The sequence below is a fragment of the Micromys minutus genome (genome assembly GCF_963924665.1).
Source record: "Micromys minutus genome assembly, chromosome: 18".
Classification (NCBI taxonomy): domain Eukaryota; kingdom Metazoa; phylum Chordata; class Mammalia; order Rodentia; family Muridae; genus Micromys; species Micromys minutus.
This window is the reverse complement of record NC_137953.1, coordinates 51,240,658-51,260,218: the sequence shown is the minus strand read 5'-3', so window position 1 is coordinate 51,260,218 and position 19,561 is coordinate 51,240,658. Positions and strand designations below refer to the sequence as shown.

General features: G+C 39.6%; 1 protein-coding gene across 1 annotated transcript in view; it reads right to left on the bottom strand.

The window, feature by feature from the left end:
* GUCY1A2 (guanylate cyclase 1 soluble subunit alpha 2) overlaps positions 1 to 10,698 on the bottom strand; it is a gene marked incomplete at both ends in the record, with an annotated part of 289,102 nt that extends 278,404 nt beyond the window's left edge. The window contains one exon of the mRNA XM_080932509.1: positions 10,399 to 10,698. Coding sequence (XP_080788635.1) covers positions 10,399 to 10,698 — 300 coding nt within the window. The remainder of the gene's footprint in view (positions 1 to 10,398) is intronic.
* Positions 10,699 to 19,561: the final 8,863 nt, after the last annotated feature.

Sequence of the window (19,561 nt, the reverse complement as noted above, 5' to 3'; positions counted from 1 at the left end):
AGTTTAAAAAGGACTGAAGGAGCACAGGAAGAACAACAATATCAACCAACCAGACCCCCCACAGTGCTCCCAGAGACTAAACCACCAAGCAAAGAGTACACATGGAAGGACCCATGGCTCCAGAAGTATATATAGCAGAGGGTGGTCTTATCAGGCATCAGGGAGAGGAGAAGACCTTGGCCCTGTGAAGGTGTAGGGAAACGCCAGGGTCAGAGGACACTCTCATAGAGGCGGGGAAGGAGAGATGGGATAGTGGGATCCCAGAGGGAAAACTGGGAATAGAGATAACATTTGAAATGTAAGTAAAAAAAATATTCGATTAAAAGAATAAAGAACTAAAATGTTATCTCTTTCTTGTCAAGTGCATGACCTATAAAATAAGTATCTTGGAAAAGGAAAAAGTGAAAGGATGTGTGAGAGTGAAAAAACGACATTGACCCGATTTTACAAATTTTACAAATTCTTTCTATAGTATTATATTAGTTTAAAATATTTCCTTGTGTAAATTGGCCTTACACATATTAGAGAAACAATGACCACACAAGCATGAACTAACACCAAAGACTAACACCAAAAAACAAGATATATAATGAAATAATGTTTAGAAACAAGATCCTGTTTATCTCTTGTCACTCACTCCTTTGCCATCTATTAGTAACTCTAGAAGAGAAACAATAAGATTTGTTATATAAAATAGAAAAATAATAAACCCTGTTATACTGAGCTTTTAAGGTATCTTCAGGTAAGAATGTCTTAGGTAGTGAATATCTCACCTAGCAGTCAAAAGTTGGTCTGATACATGTTTGTACATTCTTGTTCATGTTCATCATTATATAAGACTAAGTATTTTCATTGGCTCATATATGAAAATACCTTTCTACTATATATATATTTGAAAAGTTTGCTATGACTGAATAACTTGTACTAAATGATCTTTGCCTCTTGTCTAATGCAATTTTTCATTCTGGTTAATAGTTACATTAATAATTATATTACATATTGTTGTAGCTATTGATGGGTAAACATCATACCTCTATAACTGAAATAAGTGGATATCTGTGTCAGCTTGGGAACTGAGACCTATACTACCTTGATTTTCCTCAATAGTAAAAGTAAGTAGATTGCCAAAAGAAATTTACATTTACAAGTTAATATCTGTTACCCTTCATCTTCTTTCACCGTAGGTAGTTAATTTTAATAGTTAATTTGACACAATCTAGAATCTCTACAGAAGAAAATTACAATGTGAGATTGTACTGATCAGGTTAGACTCTGGGAGTTGTTGTGGGGAGATACATAATTTGCATTAACTGATCTTTGAAGAACTAGTCCACCCTGGGTGGCAACATTTCCTATGTAGGGGATCTTTGACTATTAACTTTACAGAAGGGGCTAAGCACTAGCAAGACTAAAATATGACTATTTGCTTCAAAGTCATGCCTTTAGTGTCCCACAACAATAGACTCTGACCTTGGACTGCACACTGAAATCCCTTTCTACTGCAAAGTTCTTTCACAGTATTGTATGACAGCAACAGAAATGAAACCAGGGTAAACAGAGCCATAAGTGGGCAGCTACTGAAGGAAAGGAGAAGGCAATCAAGAGGCATTCATAATGCCAGCCACTGATGATGATCTGTACATGAGTCTCCTCCATTGTCCCTCGAGCCATCAAAGTCAGGTTTGACATTCCATAATCCACATGGAGAAATAATTTAATTTGAAACAAAAATCAAGATAGTTTTTGTGAGACACATTCATAAAGACAATAAGTTAGCACAAGAGAGAAAAAGAAATAACGTTATAACCTGAAAATACTGTCGGGCATCAGAAGAAACAATAAATCTCTTTTTTCCAGAATTTATATCACAAACTCCCTCATATCTGTGTGAAGCTCCAAATGAAATTATAACTGTCCATAGCTAAGATTTCCTCTTTCAGTCTCTGCCTGTCAACCCAGTCTCAACATATCATGCTCTAAAACAAATGCTTTTGGGGGAGCAAGAACATTTTTTGTTGTCGGTTTTATTGGGTTGTTTTGTTTTTTAGAGAAATAAGGGATTTTTTCAAAAGATAAACTAAATTGTATTTATCCTGTTTGGCCCTTTTTATCTTCTGTGTCACTTTCCAAAACTACCCAGTGTTCAACAGTATAAAGTATAGTCTCCTGTCTTCTAAAATACCTCAAAAGATACTTCCACTAGACCTTCCCACAGTACCAACAACAACAAAAAAATCATTAAAAAGAGTTCTAAAAGTAAGTAAAGCCTTTAAGTGGATAAGGACAGAAGTGTGTGTGTGTGTGTGTGTGTGTGTGTGTGTGTGTGTGTGTGTGTGTGTTTATAGTTACTTTTCCTTTTGTAATGCTGAAGATTAGAACCTAGGTCCTCATGCACATTAGGCAAGTAATCTACCACTAAGCAATATTCTCAGCATACTTTTAAAGTTAAAAACTTATAGACTAATAGGAGCACAGACATAAAATCAGTCTCTACATTGGGATGCTCAATATATAATTTTTTCAAAAACATAAAAGAAAACCTCAAACCAAAAACAACTGACAAAAGGCTGGGCTTATTGGTTTATGCCTTCAATCCCAGCACTCAGAAAGTAGAGACACATGGATCTCTGTTTGTGAGAAGCCTTCCTATTGAGTTGCAGGACAGCCAGAGCTACTTGGCTTTTGTTATAAAATTATTGAAAGATACACAGTGCTATTTCAGACTTGATTTGGCATGATTAAGGAATATCAAAAGAGCTAAAAGTAGCATAGACATTTAAATTTTAATAGTTGATAGGCAAAATTCCTTTCCAGTAGCTTAGTTTTCACAAAATAAACTGCATAAAAATGAAGCCAAAATCTAGTGACATTGTATGACACTTTTTTGTTGTTGTTTGAGAATTCTGTACATGCATATAATAGGTTTTGATCAAATATACCCCCATTTCTTCCCCGAGATCTTAGCCTGTTCTCCTCACGACTGTCCTTCCCAGACCATGTGAAGGCATCATACCTGCCTTGCTGTTGCGTTTAATAAAAAAAGCATATAATTTAGCATAATGATGGTACATGGGTAAGGACTCCAGATCAGAAATGAACAACACAGTATCACTATTTATTAATTACATATTTCCTCATAAATTTCATTTCAGATGCAAGATAAACATTTTCTAAGACTGGAAGCAGCTCTTTCACAGTAGTTTTGAAAGAGCCATTAATAATTTTTCTTAATTACTTTATGAAGTAATTAAATTGACCACCTCACATTCTTCCACCTGAAAACGGTTTGTTACAGCTTCTTTCGTTCTTTCATGTTTGGGTTGATTGTTCTTCAATTCTCTATTATTGGTTTCTTTTTCCACTCATAAAACTTAACAGTTTCCAAGGGATGATCTGTATCCTCCTATGCTTCTAGCTTACAGCTTCACACATATCTTTAAGAGATATGTAGTGAGAAAAGATAAGGTGTGTGTGTGTGTGTGTGTGTGTGTGTGTGTGTGTGTGTGTACACAAATAGAAAAAAAATACCTCTGCAAATGCTGTTGGGTGTTTCTAAATGAAAGATTCATAGGTGTAAAACACTGAGGAATGAAAGCATGTTGACTCTTGCCACACAGACTACAAGCATATTGTAGTGTGTTAAAAAGAAGTCAACAGATTCCATGGTCATATTGCTGAGGTTACACTGACACTTCCACAAAGACTGTCTTCTCTCTTGATACATCGATTCTAGAGCTGCCTACAAATGCTAAGCCAATATTGAGTCACCATTTATTTATTAAGGAGAAATAAACCATGTTTCTTTCAATGATTGATTTTTTTAAAACTGTAGATATTAGTAACAGATTCTATTTTTCTAAAATTTTGTCAGGCTTGTCAAGTAACCCCTACACAATGAATATTTAAACCTCCTATTGTTTCTTTTCTGGAACAAATACTCTTCCAAAAAAATAGATGGATTACTCAAGGAATATATTAACTTCATTCTGAAAGGCTGCTGGTCATATCAAAATTGACTGCCACAATAACCCTTTCTCTTTCCTCTAAAACCCCATCCTTTTGGATGTGTATTCTTTCGTTTTGATGAATAAGAACACTTAAAGCAGTGGTTCCTGAATGCAAACAGAAGAAACAACAAAGTGCCCTTAAGAAAAATTGCTAGAGTTCAGAAATAATTAAAACTACAAAAGTAAACAGTAATGAGCCTTTATATGTGTATATATGTATATTTAACAAAAGAAAAAGAAATATATATACATACATACATACATACATACATACATACATACATATGAACTAAACCTTACTCACTTGCTTAGTGCAAAAACAAACAATAAAATAAAAGACAGTAAGACCTGTGTTTGCACCCATGCACTTATTGATATTTACCAAAACTCCTAAAATATAAGTGGACTACTCAAGGAGTTCTCAGAGGACATTATTCCATATGTTCATATCGAAGAAACAACTTTCAAGATCCATGTTTACAAAGTCAGTGTGCAAGGTGACGTGAGAAGAAATTAATTGCCTTTATTAAATACAACCACCTCTGACTGTGCATTTAATGTATTGATCTATCACCTTGGGTTTCATTCAGAATTCCCAGGTTTCTGAGCCTTTAGACTTTCTAAGCCAGAATGCAAGAAGCTTCATGTTAAAAGTTAATCCCAGTTATTCATTGGTTTGATGACCTCCAGCTTAAATAAACAATTTCCTGGTAGCAAATCTCAAATAAATCTTGGTGGGGAAATGTCTTCTTCCTGTTCTGTTTATAGGAATGTTCACTGTCTTTCAACTCCCCACAACAGCCCCAGAGAATCTCCAGACTTCAAAGATTCTCCAGTACTTAGATTCCTAAATCACACCATGCCTGGAATTTTCAGTTCTACAGGGTTCGCAGAACATATTTGTATCTCTGTATCATATACTAATGTGATCTTTGATAACCAGATGACATTATTTCCACTTCGAGCAGTGTGCTTTTGGCAACAGTAGTTCACTTATTGGCAAACATTTCTCCCCTTTGACAGAGAATTTAGTAGAACTTGAGAGCAACCCAGAATGATGGAGTGTCATTTCATTTACCTAAACTCTTAAAACTAATCGGACACTGAAGGAGCTCTCACAAGAGAACACCATTTCACATGCTTAGTAATTATAATCTGATGTTAGACTTCAAATGTCACGAGTGAACAAAATTTGTTCAAGTTTACACTTTAACCTGGATATAAAACCTACAATTTTTATTTCATAAAAGCAAAAATATCAAACACAAACAACACAATTAGACAATTAATAAAAATATCAATTTCTTTACAATATATTTTCTTGAATACACACACACACACACACACACACACACAGAGAGAGAGAGAGAGAGAGAGAGAGAGAGAACTAAGTTCTGTGCTCAACACTATTGGAAAGTATTAAAAACTTGGGAATTAAATAGAGGCTTTGAATTATTAGTTAAATTTCTGCTCCTACATCATACAAGAGCCTACAAATGAGTAAGTCAGCAGATAACCTCTGACATACATTCCCTACATCTTACATTTTCTCTTTCTCCTTGATGTATATAAAACCCCCAAATGGAAAATTCTACCTTCTTGGTAACTCATGATGCACCATGTAGATATTTACAGATACTGTATTTACTTTCTCATGGCCAATGATGTGTTTTTATTTTAAGCTTTGTATAAGAGGACACACAGAAATAGATGGGGTCACTGAGAAAATAATGATGATATAGAGGGGAATTAAATTAACTTTTCTGGTGCCTCCCAGAATCCTTCAAGGTAGACAAGTTGTACAATAAAACTGGATAAATCATTGCATCATCTCTTCAGCAACTAAGGGTCAATGATGGTTTTTCTGTTGTTCAATTGTATCTTTAAAGTAAAAGCCTGCAGCTGAGCTTTTAGCCATTGAACAGAGCACTAGACCTGCAGCCAAATACACAGGACTTAAGCTGATGGTTATTGTATTTTCCCAGCCTCCCATATATACTTTAAACACACATACTAATTAGTTTGAAAGTACTGGATGATGAATCTTTAAAATTTTCAACATAATAAGAATAGTTTTACTTTTTTATAATTTTAATTCATTTTCTGTGAAATATTCACATTGTATCACACAAAATTGTCTTCCTGTCAGTACATGATCCCTAAAGGTGTTTTATGAATTTCCCCACATCAGTTACTAGTTTGATAGAAATATTAGAAAGTACAATGATTATATAGGCCTCTGTACACTTCAGAAGATCAAAAGGAGACGCAGTTTTAAATTTTCAGATGAACTTGTTGGCTATATAAACAAGATAAAGTGATTCTTACCTTTTCATATTAATGAAATTTATTCTATATTTTTTCTAATATGGTTATAAGTAATACTAATAAAAAGGAGGGAAGATTTAACATATTCACAGCATTTACATTTGATTGAAATTTATGGGCCACACCTTGGAACCTCTTACTGAGTTAATGAAGGTTTAGAGACAATAATATCTTAGTTAAATTTTTACAGCTGTGAACAGACACCATGACCAAGGCAACTCTTCTAAGGACTACATTTAACTGGGGCTGGTTTACAGGTTCAGAGGTTCAGACCATGATCATCAATCAGGAGCACGGCAGTGTTCAGGCAGGCATGGTGCAGGCAAGGCTGAGAGTTCTACATCTTCATCTGAAGGCTGCTAGCAGAATGGTGACTTTCAGGCAGCTACAAGGAAGGTACCGAAGCCCATGTCCACACTGATACTCTACCCCAACAAGACCACACCTACTCCATCAAGGCTACACCTCCTAATAGTGCTATTCCCTGAGCCAATCACACACAAACCATCACACACGCATTTCTCTAAGAAAACATTTTATTAGTAGCATATTCTATTAATTTTATGACCATAGTCAATTTGTTTTTCGTGTTTTAACTAAATTGACGCAGAAATTTTAGTTAAAGTACATAAATTATCAGATATCCTATTTCACAAAGAAACTTTTTAAATTTTGCATTGTTCACATTGTTTCTGAGGTTGATTTTCTGGGATTATATGTGCCAAAGAGTTATTTTGTGTAGTATCAGGAGAAACTAAATACATGCTAGTTTCTCTTTGCTTTTTCCTAGGGTTTTACTGGTAAAATTAATTTTCCCCAAATAAGGAAACATGATTTTTTTTCCTTGCCCCAACATCTTTATTTTGCATTTCACCCTTTCTTGAGATGGTTTTCTTCTGTTTTAAGTTTTTCTCTCTTGTTTTGTCATCTTTCCATTTGTGTTACATCGTTTCCTGCTATTCTGAGATCTTTAAAGCTACCTGCAGTGGCTCAGCAACATACAGAACTCTGAAAAGAAGCCTCAACGGTTCTGCTTTCATCTTTCCACTGACAGGTTGATGAGAACAAATCCTAACCTGATGTCAGAGTCATAAAATGAAATCCAGTAAAATGAGTTACCAAATTCATCCTTGATACAAAGTCTCCTGCTAATAGCTCCATATGTTTCCAAGTATCCAATTACTTCCAAATAAACAGCATAGTGATTGCCATGTCTCCGGTTGGGCCTGTATAATGATGTTAGTTTTTATGGCTGTACTGCAGAGACTCACAGTGAAAAAATACTCACAGTGAAAAATATCCTGTGTATTTGGGTGGGGGGGTCATTCAGCATCTGTTTCCCCAATACAATACTTGCTACACAGTGGATCCTCGATTACTGGTTGAGTACAATAATGTTTTGATGTTTACAACTCAAGAGAGTAATATAACTTCCTAAAAAGTTTCCCAATGAGAATTATAAGCTCCATGTTTCATTTGTGTGCTGATGAAGTGTCTCAATAGAATTTCAGACTGAAGAGGAACCTAAGCACAGCACTTCCCAGCCAGGAGGGGTCCCAGAACTGAGCGTGTGCCCAAAGATGCACAAGTGCTCACTTGTTCAAAGCAAAAAGAGTCAAGACTCTCCAGGTTTGTGCTTGTTTTCCAATCTTATCTACTCTGCTTTCTTGTGCTATTTGTGCAAAATAAAGCATCATGGCTTTCATACCTAATATCAGTGCACCTAGAAATAGCTACTAAAATGTCAAAACTCTGGATATCTAATGTACTAGTGGTAAACATTAATTTCCGTCTTCCTAGTTGCAGGTCTGTCTGAGTGAAGACTGAATACTGACTGACTGGCACATGGCAGGACATGTAGGAACATTCACATTAAGTGTTCCTACTCCTAAAACGGATGATGATAGGGCTCAGGAACCTTACCAGCACTCACTACAGATACCACAAAAGGGGTGTTCTAGGCAGCTGTGGTTGTGTTCAGCTGTTTCTTTCTCTTGTGATGGAGCACACAGGGCACATTACATGTCTACACATATTCCTTGTGTTATTTGTGTAACAGCAGAGCTCAGTCTCCCGCAGTGCAGGAGACTAAAAGTGACTTGTCAAGGCAGTGTCTTTGTTTGCCAAATAAGAGGTGAGACCACACATCAGAAACTTAAAATGACTTAAAACTGTGTGTTTTGTTTATGGTACTACGTCAGCTGGTGATAAGGATGCTCACTGGGGATTCTTCTCTTTTATGCTGCTGCTGTTCTCAGGAGCCCTGTGTGTGTGAGAATGTTTGCATCGGCCCACCTTCACGCTCTCAGCATCCACCTGACAGGCCTTTTTCAAAAAAAAAGTTAATTGCAGCTTATAAAGCATGGTTTTATATCACAATTTCATTTAATTTCTTGTTGTGCAAAGCATCTGAGTACATGTTTTTCACATCAGTCACTAAACTCCAACTTACAGAAGATACCACCAGAAATTATTTCTTGCCTCTCATTCTCACGGTAGATACTTCTGTTATCACTTCATTCTCCCTCATGAGAATAGTTGAGAATATTCTAAACAAGAGCATCATCAAGGACAGCTTGGAAATCTGTAAATTTTGTTTCACAGGCACAAAGAAAAAGTCTGGGTTACAAGGATTTTTTCCCAATGGATCAGTACATAAGTTAGCACCTTGTTAAATCCGAACCTGTTGTCTGAAGCACTGATGTGTTATAAATGTTGTGTGTGGACTGACTCAAACCTACATATATACACAGCTACTGAATTCCTCTCAAACAATTATGTTCGAATTACCTTCTAGATTATCTGTAGGATGATGTGCTAAAGAAAAAAACACACCAGAAAGAAAGGAGATTGAAATGTGTTTCAGTGCTGACAGAAACAATTACAATAACAGTGATGTCTGTGGTATTGCCTAGACCAGGACATAGATCTTAACATCTCACTTCCCCAAGTCTTTCCTACAGGGAAGGCAAGCATGATTCCTAGGACAGGCTAAACAAGATCAATGCTCGGCTACACTGAGGGAAGTTAGAAAAGGTTAAAGGAAAAGAAATAAGGGGAGCAGAAGGGGAAAAATACAGCGTTTATAGAAAGTTAAAGTTCTTGCTTCCAAAACCTGGATGAGGCTCAAAGGTGGGCAAAGGATGAGGTAAGGGTACAAAAGACTTTTTTTACAAAGACACCAGGTTTGCCCTAAAAGGAAAACTGAGCCAATAAATTCATAACAAATAAAACATCACAAAGGTGCTGCGTGTGTCTGTGTGTGTGTGTGTGTGTGTGTGTAAACATAGCATTATGGGTTTGCACGAAAAAAAGACAACTCAGAAAAGTATCTAACAGCTTTCCTAGACGTGAGAAAAGCATACAACAGAAACTGCTGACAGCCTGTGGAATTCAGAGATGCCCTAAAAGGTCACGAATAGGACCAAGAGAGTGTGGGAAATAGAGAGAGTAAGAGCTTCCATGGGCGGGGGCGGGGCCTCTGTGGAATGTTGGAAAGGGAAATGGGAGCTGCAGAACCAGAATGCAGCCTGGGAAAGTTTTAAGCAGAAAGAAGTGGGGGAGGAAGAAGAAAAAAAGCTAAAGGAGGGAGGGAGGGAAGGAGGGGAGGAGGAAGGAAAGGAGGGAAGGAAAGAAGGAAGGAAGGAAGGAAGGAAGGAAGGAAGGGGAAGGAGGAAGGGAAGAAGGAAGAATAAGAGAGGGAGAGAAGGAAGGGAAGAAAGAGAAGAGAAGCAAAGGAAGAAAAATAGAAAAACAGGTGGCATGAAGGATCTCTAAGGCCATCAGAGAGGACAGCAGTGTAGTTCAAATTAATCCTGGAGATCGGGCGGGTAGACCACAGAAACAATGAGGTCTGTTTTGTTATTTCTCAGTGTTACCCTTCTGCCTAAGCCCAGAGGGTTGTGTCTCTCTAGGGACCACTAGGAACTCAAGACAGAAGACGGTGAGGCCACGTCGCCCCCCAGCGGCTGGGAGTTTCCCATGTTCCCCCTGATAGCCTTAATTCAACTTTCCCCCAACCCTGTCCTCTGCTGAAGCTAGGATCCCTCTCTTCCCAGCTCACCGAGGGCGCAGTCAGGAGGCTGATGCTCTCGCCCAGGGAATCCAGGTTGACCCTCCGGCGGCGCTGGGCTCTCTTGGACCCGGCGGCGACTGCAGCAGCTGCCGCGGTGGCAGAGGCGGCGGGGGGGACCGGGGTGGCCGCTGTAGTGGCCGCTCTGGAGCCAGGTGGCCCAGGCGGGCTCCGGCTGCCATTCCAGCAGAGCTTGGACAAGGGGCATTCCCCTTCCTCCTCCGGGCTGGTCTCCAGGTAGTCAGAGCCCAAAGAGCTGAAGGACTCGGATGAAATCTTCCTGCGAGACATGCTGCTGGAGACACTACTGCAGCCGAGACGGCGAGAGCGGAGGTGGTGGTGGTGGTGGTGGAGGCGGGGACGCAGTGGTTGCGGTGGCCGCGGCAGGACCTGCTGTGGGAGGCAGCTTCAGGCGCTTCCGGGCCGCTCGGCGTTGCGCTCGCGCTCGCCCAGACCCGAGTCCCTGGGGCCGCTGAGCCCCGCGAGCCAGCCGCTCATGGCGGGAACTTGGGTGCCGAGGCTCCTTGGGGCCCAGGCTCCGCAGTGGCGCCTGAGATGTGCTGGGGACAAGTACCGTCGCCGCCGCCTCTGCAGCTGCTGTTCTCCAGGCGCAGCCTCAGCGCCCGCCCTTGCACATCGCTCCTGCTGCGGGGCTGCGGGGATCAGGGTGCAGCCGGGCTCCTCCGCCTTGCATCCTGACCGCTCGCGGCCGGCGTCCTCCTCCTCCTCCAGGAGCAGCGACTCCCTCCTCCTCCCTTTATACCCCCGCCCTCCAGTCCTGCCTCCGCGGGCATCACGTGTCCCCAGCTCTTCTGTCGCCACGTTTCGGGAGCAACTAGGACACTTTACTGCTGTTCTTTCTGTTCCTTGCCATCGTGCCCTGATACCAGGGGGCACGTACAGTAGTTGTCATAAGGCAAAAGGTTCCCAAGCTCAAATGTCGTGTTCCTTGGCCCCCGAAAACACAGATGGGCAGTGAACACGCCCAATGTCTGACGCTAGGATGAGGGCCATAGAACTGAGAGAATGATCTCCCTCCGAAGAAAATTGACAGCCCGACCTAGAGTATTGGTGTCCCTACACACAGGCGCGCGCACGGACACACACACACACACACACACACACACACACACACACATACACCATTCTAGTTCATTTTAGAAGTTCAGATTGGTCGCCCGAACTGCTCCAGTGGGAACACGGGCAAGAGGAAGAACGGTGGGACAGACTGTGGGGATGATTCCGCACCTCTAGCGAGGCTACGTGGGCAGTGAGGCTAGCGTCTGCTCCCTGTTGCTTTATTTGTGGGAGCTCAGCTGGAGTAGCCGCTCCCAGCTCCAGTGCTGGACAGCTCCACTAACCACCTGCACCAAGTTTGTCAGGTGGTGACAATACCCGGTCTACTCCTGTACAGACACCTCTTGGACCTGACCCTAAGGAGCTTGAGGACGGTTGATACGTATCTCAACCACTGGGCTCCTTGTTCCAGATATGCATTTGGAAAAACCAAAGGCAGTGGGAAGAAGGACGATTCACACACCAAGAACAGATTTGCCACAGTGTGAGCAAGTCTCTGTTAGTCTCAGCACAGCAGCTCCATTCTACAGCTTGCTTCATTGTCACCAAGCCACAGTGGTGGCTCCAGGACCCTTGCGTGACTCCAGAAAGATTATTCTGAAATTTTAATAGACGATGGTAAGGAGGAAGGGGAAGTGCAGTATCCTAGAAAAGGAGTACCAAGGAGTACCAAGCTTAGTTTCCCGGTGAAAGCAGATAAGTTTAATTGGGCAGAGCACATTTAAAAACAAAAGAAAACCTCAGAATTATTTATTATTGCTTCTCTACTGCACTTTGCTTTTAACTCTAAATCTTTATTTGGACAACATATATAAATGAACTAAGGTTTTCTTTTACACTTTGAAAAAATCAGATATTAAATAGACATGACAGATATTGAAATAATAGCACTACTATTAACTTATTTAAATACATATTTATATGTATTTACTCCATACATATGTACATACTCTTCCACAGCCTACAGAAAAAGATCCAAGCTGCATGATTTCACATTTTACCAAACTAAATCCAAGCCTGTGTTTTAAATCTATTATTAATACTATCATCATTATCAATATTATTTGGGATGTGTTACATATTCATGGTTAAATTCACCATGGTGTCAATTAAGTCCATATGCCTTTATTTATGTTAAAAGTTAGATACAGGCCTGGAATTATGTCCCCACCCCTACACACAGCTCTTCACTCCAACCAATCCATTTCCCACCCCATCTCAACTTTATGTACTCTTTTGAATATTTTGATGGGTCTTAGATGGGTTAATATTTCCTTCTTCAGATTCCTTCAAGCTACCCTCCCTCAAGCCTATGGATCCATTTTGTGCTATCCATATACTTCCGGATGTGGATCCGTCCATTGAAGTGTGGTGGATGATGGGCATCCTTAAAGAAAGCCAATTCCCTCACCTCAAAGCTGTAGGGAGCCATGCCTGAGAACCATGCTTAAGAAAATGACTGCACAGCAGCCACCTTAGAACCGGTCAATGCTGTACCTACACCCCCACCCGTGAGAGCCTGATTTTTCCGAGATTCACCACTATGAGGTTCTGCTGAGATTAGCTGCTATGTGACAAGATAAGATATCCTGGGACAATTACCTGGCTGTTAATCTGTAACCGCAGCGCGACCCTCTCCCTGGTCATGCAGATGCTGTAAAAATTCCACTGCACCCTGCTTCCCCCTTTCTGCCCAGCCCATATAAGCTGTAAGCACCAAACCCTCAATGAAGCTTTGACACCATTCAGACTGACTCTTGTCGTTCTTTGTGCGCTTGGCTTCCTTTCTCTCTCACCCCCATGACTTTCAGGACGAAGGCCTCTTCGGGAGCCTGAATAACTGGACCTGCTGGACAGGTCACAAAGCCATCAATATTCCATACCTCCTTAATTGCACATAAGGATTAGTGCATCCTTCCATGTTAGAATGTTAATGGGTAGTTAACCATAGCTTCTGTGATTTCATGAGTACAGTGGATCTGTCGCATTCAAAACACAGTGTCCCCAGTCCTCTGCAATGACTGGTCGGCTCTCAGACCTCACCAGAGCTATTTATTTGTACAGGAAACAGCAGGTAATAAAGAAACCAACAACTGATTAACGAGCAGAGAACAGGTGTCAGTTGAATCCTTAGCCACAAATGTGAACCCCCCTCACACACACACACAGAAACACACACACACAAGCACGCACACATGCACACATGCATGAACAGGAAGCTGAGTAAGTAGATTACAAGGTTGAAACCAGCCATGACTATATATTGATATCATATCACATTTAATTTTTTAAGTACAGCCATCAATTCTACTAAAAATTATCATAGGCCCTTTGTTTTGTGTTAAAATTCATATTTTTGAAAATTGCATTCTTCCAACTTCTGGGTAATAATCATACTGTTCAGCTCAATTCAATCCCAAATTATCTTCTTTAGTAAAAATATTATAATTGTCAAGTTCTTTAAATGACAGATTTTTACAGCTATGATTAAATATACTAAGTATCATTTGACCTTTATATTTCCTTAATTAACTTTTACTGTACCCCTCCTTCCAAAAAGAAGTTCTAAAATTTGTCTTAATCTTTTGAAAACACACAATATAATCTAAATCACTATCAAAATTTTTATACATATGTGTCATTATTATTTATTTTTCTCTATCCTCCCTCTTTGAGCTTATGTAACCCTGGGTATTAAAAAATCAGAGCTTGAGCGGAGCCTGGCCCATCTGCCACCCGGAACAGCAGCTCGTAAAGGCTGAGCAACTGGTGGGTGGGAGACCTGGGCTGCCGGGAAGCAGAGAGTTCTCTTCGGAGTGCACATGGAAAGTGCACCCCCTGCCTTAACCTGCCCTGCCTTGCCTGATCCAGCGATCGGGAACAGAACATTGGAACTTCTGTTCCCACCCGACGACTCTGAGGCATAGAACAGGGCTCGGCCCATCTGACACCTGAATCAGTGGAGAACCAGGGACACAGACCAGATACAACAGAAAGGCAAGAACATATCACTGACAACAAAATGGCAAGAGGAAAGAGAAAGAGTATAACCCAAAAAAACCAAGACAATCTAGCAACACCAGAACCCAGCTCTTCCATAACAGCAAACATCGGAATTCGAAACACTCCAGAAAAAGAAGACACAGACCTGAAATGAAACCTCAAGATGCTGATAGAGATACTTAAACAAGAAAGGGAGGAAAAGCAAAAAGATTCAGAAGCTTTTAAAGAAGAAACAAGAAAAACACTCAAAGAACTCAAATAACTAGAGGAAAACAGAACCAAAGAAATAAAGGAATGGAAGAGGGAAAATAAAAAGGAAATTGACACAATAAAGAAAACGCAAAAAAAGAGATAACCCTAGAGGCAGAACACCAAAAAAAAAAAAAAAAAAAAAAAAAAAAAAAAAAATCAGGAGTCACAGAAGCAAGCATTTTCAATAGATTACAAGAGATCGAAGAGAGAATCTCAGGGGCAGAAGACAACATTGCAAACATAGACAAAACAGCCAGAGAAGATGCAAAAAACAAAAAGCTCCTAACCCAAAATGTCCAGGAAATCCAGGACACAATGAGAAAACTGAACTTAAGGATAATAGGAATAGAAGAGGGAGAAGAGTATCAACTAAGAGGCACAGTAAATATCTTCAACAAAATTGTAGAAGAAAACTTCCCTACCCTCAAGAATGAGATGACCACAAACATAAAAGAAGCCTTCAGAACTCCAAATAGGTTGGACCAGAAAAGAAATACCTCCCGACACATAATAGTAAAAACATCAAGTGCCCAAAGCAAAGAAAGAATACTAAAAGCAGTAAGGGAAAAAGGGCAGGTAACATATAAAGGCAGACCAATCAGACTCACACCCTATTTCTCAACAGAGACTATGAAAGCTAGAAGAGCCTGGACAGACATCATGCACACCCTAAGAGAGCACAAGTGCCAGCCCAAGCTGCTATACCCAGAAAAACTATCAATCACCATCGATGGAGAGATGAAGATATTTCAAGACAAATCAAAATTTACACAATATCTGACCACAAACCCAGCACTACAACGAATTATAGGTGGAAAACCCAATACAATGAGGGAAAATACAGCCTAGTAAAAACAAGAAAACTCCTAAACAAGAAAACTAAAAGAAGAAAAAAACACAGACACAACTCAACCCAAAAAACCAATAATGGCAGGATACAGAAACAACTATTCCTTGATATCTATTAACATAAATGGACTCAACTCCCCAATAAAGAGACATAGACTATCAGACTGGATACATAATAAACAAAATCCAGCCTTTTGCTGCATACAGGAAACTTACCTCAGAGACAGAGACAGACACTATCTCAGAGTAAAAGGGTGGGAAAAAAACATCCAAGCAAACACCTACAAGAAGCGAGCTGGAGTGGCTATTCTAATATCGAATAAAGTAAATTTCCAACCAAAAGTTATAAAAAAAGATAAGGAAGGACACTTTTTACTCATTACCGGGAAAATCTGTCAGGAAACTCTCAATCCTTGACATATATGCTCCAAATAAAAAGCACCCACATTCATAAAAGAAACCCTACTAATGCTCAAAAAATACATTTCAGCCCACACAATAATAGTGGGAGACTTTAATACCCCACTCTCACCAATGGACAGATCATGGAAACAGAAACTGAACAAGGACACTGCAAAACTAGCAGAGACTTAGAACCAACTAGAATTAATATGTATATACAGAACATATTATCCTAAAGTAAAAGAATACACCTTCTTCTCAGCACCCCATGGCACCTTCTTGGAAATTGACCACATAATTGGACACAGAACGAGCCTCCATCGATATAAGAAGATTGAAATACTCCCATGCATCCTCTCAGATCACCATGGTCTACAGCTGGTCTTTAACAACAAAGACAACAAAAAGCCCACATACACATGGAAACTAAACAATGCTCTGTTAAATGATAGCAGGGTTAAAGAAGAAATAAAGAAAGAAATTAAGGACTTTCTTGAATTCAATGAAAACGAAAACACAACATACCCAAACCTATGGGATGCAATGAAAGCAGTATTGAGAGAAAAACTCATAGCCCTAAGTGCTTCCAAAAAGAAACTGGAGAGAGCTTACATCAGCAACCTGACAGCACAGCTAAAAGCCCTAGAACAAAAGGAAGCAGATATACCCAAAAAGAGTAGACGGCAAGAAATAATCAAAATTAGGGCAGAAATAGACCAAATAGAAACAAAAAGAACCATTGAAAAAATCAACAAAACAAAGAGTTGGTTCTTTGAGAAAATCAACAAGATTGATAAACCCCTAGCCAGACTAACTAGACGGCAAAAGAGAGTATCCAAATTAACAAAATCAGAAAGGAAAGTGGCAATATAACAACTAAAACTGAGGAAATTCAAGAAATCATCAGATCCTACTACAAAAACTTATACTCCACAAAATTGGAAAATCTGGAAGAAATGGACAAATTCCTAGACAGATACAAGATCCCAAAGTTAAACCAGGACCAAGTAAACCATCTAAATAACCCTATAAAACCTAAAAAAATAGAAGAAGTCATCAAAAGCCTCCGAACCAAAAAAAGTCCAGTTCCAGACGGGTTCAGTGCATTTTACCAGACATTTATTGAGGATATAACACCAATACTCTCCAAATTATTCCAAAAGATAGAATCAGGTGGAATATTACCCAACTCATTTTTTGAGGCTACAATAACCCTCGTACCTAAACCACACAAAGACCCAACAACGAAAGAGAACTTCAGACCAATCTCACTTATGAACATTGATGCAAAAATCCTCAACAAAATCCTTGCAAAACAAATCAAGAACACTTCAAAACGATCATTCATCATGACCAAGTAGGCTTCATCCCTGGGATGCAGGGATGGTTTAATATAAAAAAATCCATCAACGTAATCCACTATATAAACAAACTGAAAGAACAAAATCACATGGTTATCTCACTAGATGCTGAGAATGCATTTGACAAAATCCAACACCCCTTCATGTTAAAAGTCCTGGAAAGAACAGGAATCCAAGGCCAATACTTAAACATAATAAGAGCAATATACAGCAAACCAACAGCCAACATCAAACTTAATGGCGAGAAACTTGAAGCAATCCCACTATAATCAGGGACTCGACAAGGCTGCCCACTCTCCCCCTACCTATTCAACATAGTACTGGAAGTCCTGGCTGGAGCAATTAGACAGCAAAAGGAGTTCAAGGGGACACAAATCGGAAAGGAAGAGATAAAAACATCACTCTTTGCCGATGACATGATAGTGTACTTGAGTGACCCCAAAAATTCCACCAGAGAACTCCTACAGCTGATAAACAAGTTCAGGAAAGTGGCTGGATACAAAATTAACTCCAACAAATCAGTAGCCTTCCTATACTCAAAGGACAAACATGTGGAGAAAGAAATTAGGGAAAAGGTACCCTTCACAATCATCACAAAAACTATGAAATACCTTGGTGTGACTCTAACTAAGCAAGTGAAGGACCTGTATGACAAGAACTTCAAACCTCTAAAGAAAGAATTTGAGGAGGATCTCAGAAAATGGAAAGATCTCCCATGCTCATGGATTGGAAAAATCAACATCTTAAAAATGGCCATCCTACCAAAAGCAATCTACAGATTCAATGCAATCCCCATCAAAATTCCAACCCAGTTCTTCATGGAATTGAAAAGATCAATGTGCAATTTCATATGGAATAACAAAAGACCTAGAATAGCGAAATCCATCCTCAACAACAAAAAATCATCTGCGGGAATCACTATCCCTGACCTCAAGCTACATTACAAGGCAATTGTGCTGAAAACTGCATGGTACTGGTACAAAAATAGGCATGTGGATCAATGGAATAAAATAGAAGATCCAGAAATGAGCCCTCATGTATATGGTCACCTAATTTTTGACAAAAGAGCAGTAAACATTCAATGGAAAAAGGACAGCCTATTCAACAAATGGTGCTGGTCCAACTGGCACTCAGCATGCAAAAGAATGAAAATAGACCCTTTCTTATCTCCTTGTACAAAGCTCAAGTGTAAGTGGATCAAAGATCTCCACATTAAACCAGATACACTGAAACTATTAGTTGAGAAAGTAGTGAAAACCTTAGAACACATAGGCACAGGAGAAAATTTCCTGAACAAAACACCAATGGCTCAAGCTCTAAGGTCAAAGATTAAAAAATGGGACTTAATGAGATTGCAAAGTTTCTGTAAGGCTAAGGACATCTTCAAGAAAACAAAATAGCAACCAACAGAATGGGAAAAGATCTTTACCAACACCAAATCAGATAGAGGCCTAGTATCCAAGGTGTACAAGGAACTCAAAAAGCTAGACACCAGAGAATCAAATAACCCTATTAAAAAATGGGGTACAGAGCTAAACAAAACATTTTCAATTGAGGAACACTGAATGGCCGAGAAACATCTGAGGAAGTGTTCGACATCCTTAGCCATCAGGGAAATGCAAATCAAAACAACCCTGAGATTCTACCTCACACCAGTCAGATTGGCCAAGATCCAAAACTCAGATGACAGTAGATGCTGGCGAGGCTGCTTAGAAAGAGGAACACTTCTCCACTGTTGGTGGGGTTGCAAACTAATACAACCACTCTGGAAATCTGTCTGGCGATACCTCAGAAAATTGGATATAGTACTACCTGAAGACCCAGCTATTCCGCTTCTGGGCATATACCCCAGAGACACTTTAATACACAACAAAGATATATGCACCACAATGTTCATAGCAGCTCTATTTATAATAGCCAGAAGCTGGAAGGAACCCAGATGTCTTTCAGAAGATGAATGGATACAAAAATTGTGGTACATATACACAATGGAATACTACTCAGCCCCCAGAAACAATGACTTAACCAAATTCTTAAGAAAATGGCTGCATCTAGAGAATATCATCCTGAGTGAGATAACCCAGTCACAAAAGAACAGACATAATATGCAGTCACTGATAATTGGATACTAACCCCAAAGGCTTGCACTGCCCCAGAAACAACTCACAGACTGTATGAATCCAAGAAATAAAGAAAACTAAACAAAACAA